At 42.9% G+C, this 13032-nt stretch overlaps 1 protein-coding gene across 1 annotated transcript in view; it reads left to right on the top strand.

Annotated features, from left to right (window-relative positions):
* LOC146797362 (solute carrier family 26 member 6-like) overlaps positions 1–13032 on the top strand; it is a 230667-nt gene that overhangs the window by 89169 nt on the left and 128466 nt on the right. Inside the window, exons 6-8 of the mRNA XM_085627593.1 lie at positions 1973–2137; positions 6098–6250; positions 9578–9670. Coding sequence (XP_085483719.1) covers positions 1973–2137; positions 6098–6250; positions 9578–9670 — 411 coding nt within the window. The remainder of the gene's footprint in view (positions 1–1972; positions 2138–6097; positions 6251–9577; positions 9671–13032) is intronic.

Below are 13032 nucleotides of genomic sequence, written 5' to 3' on the forward strand. Positions count from 1 at the left end.
TGTGCGCGCACGGTGCGCGAAGCGCACCGTGCGCCCACGGAACGAACTGTGTTAAGTGGGCGCGCACGCCACGAATGGCGTAAAGTAACTTAGCATTTAAAAAACCGTACAAATTCACTGAAAAAACCATAGGTTTCACACACGTTATAGTTAGGAATTAGCATTTAAAAAACCTTGCAAATTCACTGAAAAAACCATAGGTTTCACACATGTTATAGTTAGCGGAAATTTTACTGATAAAAAACCAGTGAAATTCCCCCGTTATAGTTAGTGCAGGCAACTATAACTCACGCGACCGCAATCTTCTGCTGATGACATATGTGTCTTTATGAAAAAAAAATATTTGTAATATATGTATAGCTAAAAATGTATGGAAGAAGACATGGGCAAATAAGTGTCTAAATACAGTATTAGCATCAGCAGAGGATTGCGGTCGCGTGAGTTATAGTTGCCTGCACTAACTATAACGGGGGAATTTCACTGGTTTTTTATCAGTAAAATTTCCGCTAACTATAACATGTGTGAAACCTATGGTTTTTTCAGTGAATATATATATATATATATATATATATATATATATATATACCCCCACACATCGGCACATGGCTCAGATCGTGCTGCACATGGCTAAAGGCAGTCGTCTGCCAGTTATGTGGGCGTGGTGGTCAGCGCAGGGCATAAATGCCAGCATTGTCATCTCCCACTGCTCATGCACAAAGGCACAGTGATTACTTACTTTGACAAAGGGTGAAAATATGTAAATAAAAGCCCCAATGCACTAAAAAACCTTATTGGGAAGTTGCAACTGTTTTATCAGAGATAATGATTGTTTTACATTTTAAAAAACATATAGTGTGCCAAACAAAATTTCAGATGAAGGATATTGTGATTGCAGTCCAAACTTACATACTAGTTGGTCTGACCCCCAAGCAAGCTACTCGCAGTGCACTGCTGCTCTGCCCAGCAAGGTGCAAGCATGTTTTTTTAAACGAGTACTGAGTCCACAAATCTTCCCCCTTCCTCTTCCCTTCCTGTCTCCTGCTTCCTCTTTTCCATCTCACTTTGTTCCCCTAAGTGCTTGATGCAATCTTAATGTGACATAAGAGCGTGTTACAAATAAACAACATAATGTCTTAGGGCAGCCACAGCAAACACTTGAAGATCCATTTGCACTGGTCGGTATTATAAAATCAAATCTGATTTTGTTAACTGCAGTACTGCCTGTGGCTCTCTGATCTCACACCATCTCTCAAGGCTTCGATTTCTAGGTTCCTCTCCCTCGCGCCCTCCTTCTTCATCTGTTTCTCTTTCCCTTTATTTTTCATTTTTTCCCTTTCTGTCTTTATCTCTTTTTCCTGCTTCCAAGCTCTGTTGCTCTTTTTTTTCCTCTTTCCCTTAACATTTTTCTCTCTCTCCTTTTCTCTCCCTCTTTCTCTTTCCCTCTTCTCTCTGTCTTCCTGTCTCAACAGCACAAAATTCTGTTCTAACAGACAAGCGAAAATGTTTGGTAATTAAATTCACTTTCTAGTTAGTTGTGACAAAAAAACACTATGAATGGTCTGCATGAGATGCAGGTTTCAAAATGTCAGTAAATGTTATGTCCTCCAGCCGACCTTGCTTGTGAAACCAGGTATTTGGCACAATCTGAGATTTCTAATTGATTCCAGTCAAAAGACGTAATATTTTCTGCACAGTTAAACAATGTTAAGGCTTCATTTCATGTCTCAGTGTGCAACCCTGACACTTTCTGAACAGCAGTGTGACATTTATTCAAGATTTGAACATGAGGTTGGTCCGACGCTTAGACTATGGGGCAAGGGATCACTTTAGAGACAGTGTCTACTGACCCTCACAATCTATGTCCCCTACCTTCCCAGCTCTCCTCCTCTCGACTTGGGGGCCACACCACAGTGCACGGCATATGTGTCTGTGTAATCAGTAACCTTGACTTAACGTTGTCTCTTCTTTCCAGATTGTTCTGGGCCTGCTGCAGTTTGGCTTTGTGGTCACTTACCTGTCGGAGCCACTGGTCCGGGGCTACACAACAGCCGCCTCCATTCACGTCACTGTGTCGCAGATGAAGAACCTCTTTGGACTGCGTCTAAGCCAAACCAACCAACCTCTGTCCTTGATTTACGTAAGACCAATGCAAAGATGCTCCTTATTCTAAATGTAATGAATGTATTTACCATTGACTTTTGTAGATTGCTACAAGTTGCCGTAGGGTTACTTCAAAGCGCTAAAGATGGGCCATTGACAGGACTTTTAAAAAAAGATTTTAATTAAACAATAACACGGAAAACAAGCCTTAGTAAATGCATTAGGTTTGCCTATGTGGTTAATAATCTGTTTTTTGTTGTAAGTTGTAGCTTGGTGAATAGTTGTGCAATATAAGTTACTGAAAGTCTGTTCAAGTGTTTGGGTTCACATCAAGTGTTTTAATATTTCTGGGAATAGAACAATTCAAATCTTAAAGGATGATTAGCTGGTATGGAGTAAGTTGTAGTTTGGCACGTCTGGCGTGCTGATAGAGAAGTGCTCTCAGCAGCATTGTTCCAAAAAGGCTGACAAGAGGTCTGCATGCGAAAAAACAGATGGAGAGCTAAGAACGTCGTTCTTATAGCCTGGCAAAAGAATCCGTTGGAAAGCCAGTCCCGAATTTTATCTCAAGAAACAGTAACAAAGAATCCAGTTAATCCAACAGTGAATACAATGAAACAACAAGCACAGGGCAAGCTCTGTGCAGGCAACAACTTTAAAAAAAAAAAAAAAGTCCCGCAAAGTGGCTGAAAACAATACTTGAGCCTAAGGACACTGATAAGTGAAACACACGAGAGAAACAATAGGAATTAGTATGCTACAGCCAATCGAAATGGAGGAAAAGTAAGTGGCAAGCACAGGGAACAATGAAAAGCAGAAGGGTGAGATGTAAGCCCCTTTTAAGATTTATATTGAATACAATAGATTTCACAAGCTGTGCAGGCGAAACCTAAAAACAGCATGGGCAATACATGCATTTGTATCGATGCCACTATTGCAACAGGGGTGTGCAATACAACGCAGCATCAGATGAGTAGGTAAGTTTCATTCTAAACGAATATGCCTCCTTTTTACCCATGCCGTCACCCCGCATGCAATTACAACGCGGTTGTTACAACGACCGCGTTGTAATAACGCGTACCATTACCCAGCAAGTCGTTGTTCTGAGTGGGGCGCTGGATGTTGGAATAGTATAATGTACTATTCCAACTCCAGTCTGTGCGGACAGTAGGCAAGTGGTTGTTTTGGCTTGTGGGGTAATGGTATGCGTTGTTACAATGCGGTCATTGTAACGACCACGTTGTAATTGCATGCGGGGTGATGGCTTCGTTGTGAGGGCTAATATTACCTGCTGCCCAAACCATTATTGTAGCTTTGGGGTCCTGTAATAGTCTGAATTATCACACTTGTAGGAGTCTGATGGCTAGTAGTTGTGTTGTTACTATCATTGTCAGCATGGCAGGGGCAATGTGTGGTGCGAGCTGCAGTGGCCTCCTGATAAGAGCCCTGGCACTTTATTATTTAAGCATTGATTAAGAGGTGTGTAGCCTCCCAGGACATCCGCAGCAGCCTCAAAAGCTTTGGTTTTGAAGGGAAGAGGCCGTGAATTTAAAAAAGTGCCCGAGGATGCGCTTGGCATAAAGCCCCACCCCCTTGAAGGCCCCGCCACTCACTCAGTGAAAAAATTTCACAAGTTGGCATGTCTGACTCTGATTCGTAACAGACACGCCACTGCAGTTCCCCGAACTCTAACCGGTGTAGGGAAACTACAACAAGGGCAGCCAGTGCCTCTCCTGTTTTTTGCAGATGCCCCGTATGCGCCAACCGCTAGGTGGCCCCCTTAGTTTCATGCTACAATACGGTCAAGCTGAAATACTGCAGTAGAGCGCCCCCCCTGTTCTCTTGACTGACTGGAATCCCCCCTCACTGGATGGAATTCCCCACTGGATGGAATTCCCCCTTCTTACTGGCTGTGGTTTGTTAAAGTAATCTCTACTGGTCATAGAGATAACCTGGAATCTGTCTGAACAACTTCTGGAGCAATGAAAGCCCCTGTCTCAGATCACTTTAGGGGCTATGGTGTCGTTTTGCTGCGCGGGAGGACCCCCTGCGTGATAAAAGGGTGACATGCAAAATGTAGGTTTTGACTGAGCACTGGCAGTCTCCAATGCTTCGGATAGGTGCAGGATGCAATACAAAATCTAATTTGATGTAACAGGCAAAATGCGTGTATATATGGAGGATTACCCAAATGTGCTGTGAAGTGGCCCATCAAATGATCTTAATCCTAAAATATTGGTTTGGTTGGGAGATATGCAGCCTAGAAATAGTCTCTCTTGGCCCCTCTCAACAGCCCTGTTGACTTTAATGGAGTCCCAAACTCCTGAAGTCTGACCGGTGGAATTGATGGCCTTGAACTGTTGAAGCCGCCTGAGAGCAGGTAGACTTTTGGTCTGGAAAGGAATTAAGCAGCTGAACCTCCACAGGGAGAATTTCAAATTAAACATCTGCTTATAGAGATCAGAAAGAGGAATCCTTCAGAAGGATGGATGGCTGAGTGAGTCTTGTGGGGATTCGAACTTGTGACCAGCAGGTTGCATCAGATCTGAGCACCAAGCATTTAATTCCGTAAGCCTTCTGGCCGCTATAAAACTTGCAGTCAAGAGTTAAAATTTTGTCGAAGAGGCTTTACAAATAAACAATAATATAGGAGTGGTAAAGGAGGACTTCACACTTTGTTTCCACTAGAACCTTCCTTCTGTGAATTATGGGCTCCGGATCCCCGATAGGAGGCTCATTGATGTACCATTGTCTATAGCTGAAAGGTTAATAGATGGACGCACTGCGGGGACAACATTTCACCAGATTACTTGGAAAATATCTTGAAATGGAAAACCCAATGGTACTCTTTTGTGAGAATCTGCGGTGCCCCATAAATGTTACTTGAGAGTAAATCTGTCCCCATGGGAGTTCCATGGTTGAGATGCTGTAAAAACGTTGATGAACCGACAGACACCTGTAACCCTATGGGCATTTGATTCCTTCTCTAGATACGATTGAAATTTTACTCCACTCAAAGTACGGGGAAAATCCTTATCCAGGCTTGGACTGGGGCAAGAACTAACCCAGAATTAGTGTGGGTATTTATTTAAGAGTTTTATTTTGCACTAGCAAGACCCGAGGGTATATGAGCGCTTTACGACAGTACATGTTCACATCAAAGATCGCAAGTATAGACAGAACAGCCGGTTGCATCCAATGAAATCAGTGGCTGAGAGCAAGGGAGGAAAAATAGCAAGGAGAGGATATAGGAAGTACTAGGGGGTAGTGATCCTGTCAAGTTGGGTGATAGATGACCCGCTTGTTGAGCTGCCAGTTTAGGAGAAGGTCCTTCAGTTGTCTCGTTAGGCTCAAGAAGGGAGGGTTCATTCTGATATGTACTGGGATGAAGTTCCAGATTTTAGGGGCATTGCTCAAGAAAGAAAGCATAATTTCATTGTTGAAAAAAGAAATAAAAGTGAAAGTGTACTTTTGCCAATACTATCCTTGGACATTAACATACATGATGTGCATTTATGTATGCATGAATGCTTATGATAATATTTCTAGACAGCTGCTAGTGTTGCAGCTTCCTAGAAATACTCCCAAAAATGTACTTTTACTCAATGTAGGTGTAAATCTGTGGTAGTAAATTTAGAATTTTGAGTTGTGTGAATCATGCACTGGAGGTGTGAGGGAACACAGATGTAATGTTAGCCTGCCTCGCGCTGAACCAGATAAGATTTATAGAACACTTAAAAACTTCTCAAAGTTGCATTTCAAGAACTTTAATGATACTTTAATTTCAGATGTATATTTATTCTGCTGTAGGTCCATTCAGGTTTGAATAACCAGCATGCAATAAAGACTGAGTGAAACAAAAGAAAGGTTTGCACCTCTCTCAGAGGTGGAGCTCTGGGCTTCTTCTGAGAATATTTGTGATATTAGTGTGACAGTGACCTGTTTGTGGTACAGTTATGTACACCCTTACCAAACCTTCTCTTTGCCTTTCCCATAGACCATCATTGCGATCTGCTCCAGACTGCCACAGACGAACCTGGGAACGCTTGTGGTCAGCCTCGTTGCCTTGGTGACCCTCTTTGGAGTCAAGTTCCTGAACCAGAAGTTCAGTTCCAAGCTAAAGATGCCCATTCCTATCGAACTGATTGTGGTGAGACCTTACATTCCCTCCAGGTGTGATGCGAGGGATGGTGCTAGAGCTGGAGAACCATGGCCAATTGAGTTTGGAAGGAGAATCCTCAACAGCGATTGCAGCATAGTCAGTAGACCACTGAATCCCGATCACAAGAATGTGGAAGAGTTGAAGGAAAGACATGGTTTTAAACTGCAATGTCTAATGTGTTATGTGGGGACTTGCAACACATCCTCATTGTCCAGACTCCCTCTGAAGGTTTTTTAAAGGTTGCATTCCTTCGAGTTAAGCACAGCAACATCCACTGTTCGGTTTAAACAAAAATGAAGAGGGCTTGTTTCTAAAACCTTTTCAGTGCTGGTCTGTGTATGGAACTCAAAATATCTAGTCATGAGTGCTACACAGAAAACAGACTTTGTATTCAAACTTTGGCTCAAGTTGGCAGCTGTACCAAGACCACGGAAACTGATTAACCACAATACTGGTGCATGTCTCCAAGATTAAGGATGTTCGTATCTAATGGATACGTTACAGCATATACGTACACTAGTCTCCAATCTGTTTTATAGTGAGAGCTACTTCAGATCAGTGAAAATCATCGTGAGCTACTGAAGGCTAAGCAACTCGCGCATTGTTAGCAGACACCCTCATGCCCAGCTCCAGTGACTTTAAGCCTAATGTCCATAGAAGCCAGATATTATGGTTTGAGCAAAACACTTTTGACTAGAGGCACTATAACAGGACTGCAATGTGTGTCAGTGACAGCGTGGTCTTTGGGGATGTATGAACATGTGTGTGTATGAATGGGATACATTTGTACGGGTGACTGAGAGACTGTCGTATATGTACTTGTGGCACAGGACATACCTTTCACCATTTGTGGCACCATTACATATATAGCAAAAACCAAAGGAAATGATGGACGGAGTGTTGAACATTGCAAGCACTCACCCCCAGTCAACTGATCTGGGTTTAATCCATCACTGTTCTTTAGCCCACTCTGCCACCCCAGTTCAGACATGGCCATATGCAAATCAGTCTGACCCTGTGCCTCATGGGAACAGTGCAGCCCGAACTGCCAAGCCATGTCTTCCCTGGACCGTAAACAAGCTTCCTAGGACCGGTTTCTGGCACTGGAATCAAGCTATCCTGGCTGAAGAGGGGTGAAACCCCGAAACCTGTCCTAGGAGGCTTGTTTCCAGTCCAGGGAGGACCTGGCTTGGCAGTTCGGGCTGGACTGTTCCCATGAGGCACAGGGTCAAGACTGATTTTCATATGGCTGGGTTCAAACTGGAATGGCATGGTGAGCAAAAAACCGATGGATTTAGGCCCAGATCTCTGTACTGGGGTGAATGTATGACATTGTTCTGCATTCTGTCCTCAATTGTTGTTTTTGCATTTGTCACCCCGAGTGGGACGGGTATGCTCAGACGTGAGTCCCGTGCTCTCCATGCCACTGGAATCAAGCTATCCTGGCTGAAGAGGGGTGAAACCGCGAAACCGGTCCTAGGATGCTTGTTTCCAGTCCAGGGAGGACCTGGCTTGGCAGTTAGGGCTGGACTGTTCCCATGGGGCACAGGGTCAAGACTGATTTGCATATGGCTGGGTTCAAACTGGAATGGCATGGTGAGCAAAAAACCGATGGATTTAGGCCCAGATCTCTGTACTGGGTGAATGTATGACATTGTTCTGCATTCTGTCCATCAATTGTTGTTTTTGCACCAATACATATATAACACAAATCTACAACCATTTTTGTAAACAGGAAAAATTTTAAGTGCAAAACACTTTCTGCAAAAATGTCCATAATAATTTTTCTGCACTTAAACTTTCTCCGACTTAAAATGAACGCTGTATTTTTCTGCTATCAATGACACCATGACTACCTGCATCTGGGAGCAAGATGCCTAGCGTGTGTAAAGGTGGCACTTTGAAATGGGAGAAAATTAAACTGAAGAGTAAACTTTGTTTATATGAATTCCATAAATTCATCATTTAAATTTTCTTCCATTTCCAAGTGTCAAATTTACAAACAGCAGGCCTGTAGACACGGTGCCAAGTTTATATTAGAAAAAATAGTAATTTGTTTTAATGGGAGGAATTTAAAATGAGGATAAATGCTTCCTAAATCATTAAGACTTAATTGGCTTAATTGAGAGTGGAGAAAAACATTAAGGGCCTGATTATGAGTTTGGCGGTGCAGATGTGGGCCACTGCCCGCCATATTATGAGTTTCCTCGTGTCTGTGGAATTGTTTTTTCAACTCTGCGCCCCAGTGTGGGTCATAAATCTGACTGAGCACTGCTCATTATCAGGCCCTGCTATCTGCAGCCTGGTGATAATAATGTAAAATAAACTTTAAACTTTAAAATAGAAAATCTAACCGTGAGCTTTTTTAAAGTGAGCTCAAGGCAGTGAACTACTCTGAAGGTGTCTAGGAGCTTCTGGTAGATCTCGATCAACTGGTTGGAGACACCTGCACTAGTCCTTGATGTTTCTATAGCCCACACTTCTCTTTCCATTAATCATGGTTTTGTGATAGTTATGAAATACTTATACACTTATCCCTTGACATCTACACATCCCTCATGTCTTTTACGGGATGTAGCTAGCTGTAGTGATGTGCTGTAGAAATAACCAAGAGTAGAGACCTGACAAGGGCACCGGTTTTCAAGAATATTGATATCCATTGCTGATACAAACTTCTCTCCGGATTCCTTGGTTTTTGTTGTTGTTTAAATACATTTTCTTTATTCAGTTTTCCCAAACATTATCAATACCAGCAAAGAAGTAGGACACAGGCAAACACAAACATAGGGCATATTGGGTCTGGTTTTGGTATCTATCTATTATTAAGGATTTGATGTTGGTGCCTCTTATCGATATGCCAGTTTCCTCTAGGCCGTTGTTCCTGCTGATCGTACTGATTGGCTGTAAGCAGCTCTACACCGATCCTTGCTTACCCTTATTGACATGCATTGCTGTTCAACAGCTGCATCCTCATGGTACCTGTTGACAACTATTCACAGACAATGTCCTGAGATATTGGTTTGTGTCTTTTACTGATCCATGTTTCCTTCAGTTCTTGACTCTTAATGTAAAGTAGTAATATTCAACTCTACATCTTTCCGTTATTAGTTATACTACTGTTCATTGCCCATATGCACATCTATTAAACTATGGCTCTCTGTGTTTCTATTATTTGTACAAGAGTACATCTTATGCCACATTCACTACAATACCACATGAGAAGCTCCATTGACTTTAGAGAGCACTGTGATGTTAATTGTATAAAGGGTCATTCTTTCTTAATACTGTATTCTCCTTTGTCTCATTTTTTTCCAGCTTTTTCTTGCCACTGGAATATCCTATGGAGCACAGCTGCATGCCCAGTTTGGAATAGCCATTGTGGGTGACATACCAGTGGGGTACGTTAGTGTAATTCTTTTTATAGTTATTAATTTAAAATGGATATCACTTCCAATGTATTGTGCATCACAAACCAAGCTGCTCAAGTGTGGGCAAAGCCAATAGGGTTCTGAGTCCTGACATAAACATAAAAAGCCTTCTGCACTGAAAAAACAAATATTTTATGAATGTAAGAAATTGGAGTGTTAGTTGAGGGGGGTGAGAACTCATCTCAAATATTATTCACAATTTTTTTCAGGGTGAATTGCTAGAGTCCCCAAATAAACTTGTGCTTAACCCTCTGGTAACTTGGCACAAAGAAGTCAGGTTTAACTTCCAGGCAATGTTTAAAGTATTTATGCAGTGCTCAAACAGTATTAAAGTAAAAATACAACACAAGAAAAATCCCAAACAAATGTAGAAAAATAGAGTACATTTTCATAAATAAAAGGACACCTAAACAGCAAAAATCCAATTGGTAGAACCAGAGATATACATTTTTAAAGTTTAAAAAAAAACAATACAGCAACGTGATTATATGGTCGTGCTAGACTAGGGCAAAGTCAAAAGTCAAGGCAGACCGCTATGGAGGGCGGTTCAGACACAGGTACTAGGTTCATCCAGGTGGAAAGTTTTAACGAAGGCGCGACATTTCAGAGCTGGTTGTCTGTGCCTAGGAAGGCTTTGATGTCAAGGGGTTTCTGCTCTGCATTCGTCCCGATGAATCCTTCTACATACGGACTTAGACATTTTTATGGACGTCCGATCTCCCTCAGCGGGGCAAACCAGTCAATTAAATCACAGTCGACAATCGGTCCATTCTCCTGCCAGTTCTCTGGAGAAAAAGTTGGCAAATTTTCCAAGTTCCAGCTTTTGCAGTTTCGTCAGGAGGAGTACACTCTAACATCAGGCAAAGGTCCTGGCAGGCACCACTTAAGGGTTAAGACTTGGGGGCAGATGTATCATCCCTGCAGTTTGCGAGTCCTTAATAGTGAATTTTAGCGATTCGCTATTAAGCACTCGCAAAATGCAATGTATGTAGGATTCACAATAATATTTGCGTTTCCTACATATTCGCAATTAAGGAATACCTTTCCATTCATTCCTATGGGCCTGGGCCCATAGGAATGAATGGGAAGACAATTGCAATTTGCGAGTTCCCAATAGGTACTCGCAAATTGCGAATCCAATTTCAAGGGTGCAAGAGTACCAGAAGGACACCCTGTTGCACCCCTGAAATATGCATGTGTGCACATGTGGCGCACATACATGCCCTGAGGGCATGTATGTGCGCCACATGGCACTTTGAAAAATGCAAAAAGTGCATTTTTAAAGGAAATCGCAAATTGCCACCAACTTGAAGTTGGTGGTAATTAGCGATTTCTTACGGCAAAATCGCACAACTTGGGGGCTTCCAGAATTGAATTTAAGGAATTGCAATTTGCGATTTCTCAAATGCATTTGCAAAATAGGGAATCGCACATTTTGCGATTCCCTATTCTGCGAGGGCCTTTTGGGATGATACATCCCAAAAGGCTTTTTCCGATTCTGAGACTCGGCCCTTTTGCGAATGGGAGAAAGGCTTCATACATCTGGCCCAAACTTTCCAGAGGCCAGCAGCAGGGTCCAGGGCAGGTCCAGTAGGGATGGTCAACTGGGCAGTTGCAGGGAGAGAGTATTCTGAAAGCTTGTTGGGTTTTTATAGCTCAAACATGCGACTAGCCAACTAACCCTTGGAGTCGAGGCAAGGAGGTCTAGTCTTCCTTCAGGTTCTTCAGACAGCCGGGAGGTCCTTCTTCTGGTTGTTCACAAGTCCAGGAGTGTTCACAGGAGGGTTCCAAGGGCTGCCACAACTGTGCCCAGTGACAGCCTGTGGGTTTCGGGAAACTCTATTCCTAACCAACTCTCCTAACTCTTCTCCTAACCAATGGAGGTAAAAAGTGCACAGGGCTGACCCTACCCACTTTTACAGCACTTCCTGGTTGCTTTATTGTACACTGTCCCACAGTGCCCTTCTCTACCTAAATCCAACATGGCAGAACTCTTCTCCCCTGTCAGAACTCTCCGTGCCCATCTGAAGGTGTGGCTATGATAATAGGTAAACTCTCTCTTGTGGTCACTCCAAACCAGTTGTGGGGCAGCTCCCCCGTCCTACTGAGTTTGAAGCCAAGCTGACTAGTGAGACAATGAGAGGCAGGCCCAGGTGTGAACTACATCTGCCAATGGCTGGGTAGGCATTATTTGAAACTCAGGATGGGGCTGAGCACAAACTCCCAAGTCATCCGGCTCAAGGAGGAAAAAACCCTCCCTACCCAAGCATTTTGTCCACTGTCTGGGAGAAATCCACATCTCCCCAAAGGGAGCAATTCACCGGTCAGGTGGCAGTGGTAAAAAAGGCCCATCTGGCTTAGGCAGGATAATGCCAAGTTTACAAAAGTGTAATTTCTAAAATAGTATTATAAAATGCAGATTGACCATTAAGTTGGATTTTAACGCTCTACTTAAATGAGTCCTTGAACCATTTTTCTAGCTCCACCGAAACTGAAATTAAGCATTAGAAGTTGTTATAATGTAGCCCAATGCTTTCCTGTGGCGAGCTAACCTTGGTACTGGGAAAAAAGACTTTTTTTCTTTTTTCTGCCAGTACATGTAAAACATTAAATATTCATGTCCTACTTTTTAAGTACCATACACCCTGCCCTATGGGTATTTAGGGACTAACTTAGGAGTGACTTGTAAGCCAGCTCTGTGTTCCTTTCTTGGCACATGTTCCATTGAACTAAAGAATGCAAGCGGCATCTACGTGTTGATGACACTTGCTGTCCTCCGGACTACACCACAACCACATGATACGCCTACAACAATCGGGGGCGTAGCATAATCGGTGGGATTCAGGGTGTGTGAATCTCAAATTTCCCAACTAAAGTGGGGGGCTACAGGTTCTAGGAGTGAGATGACCAAGGTTCAGGATGGACTGTACCCATAAGGAACAGGGTCAGTACTGATTTGCATTAGGTGGGCCTCCGCATAGTGGGGCACAGTGGGCAAAACAGAATGGGTTGGAATGCTGCCTCGGGCGGTTGTCGACCATTAGTCTATTTGCAGGCTTTCATCCCAGCACCTTTGGGTCTTTGATTGCCAGTGGAATGCCTTGAAAACTGGCACTGGCACAGCTTTCCAAGCCTGCTACTGCCAATGCTTGTGGATTCCAAAAAGTAGTAGATTTGCACCCATTCACTGAGTAGGTCTGTGGGTGCGGATTTACTAATTTTTTGATAAACTGCTCACTATGTATATTTCAGTTTCCCAGTCCAAAAAATTAACAAGATAAAACCCTCTTAGCAAAAAATTAACAATGAGAAAAACCAACACGGACAAAGCAGATATGGCTT

Source organism: Triturus cristatus, chromosome 9 (assembly GCF_964204655.1).
Source record: "Triturus cristatus chromosome 9, aTriCri1.1, whole genome shotgun sequence".
Classification (NCBI taxonomy): Eukaryota; Metazoa; Chordata; class Amphibia; order Caudata; family Salamandridae; genus Triturus; species Triturus cristatus.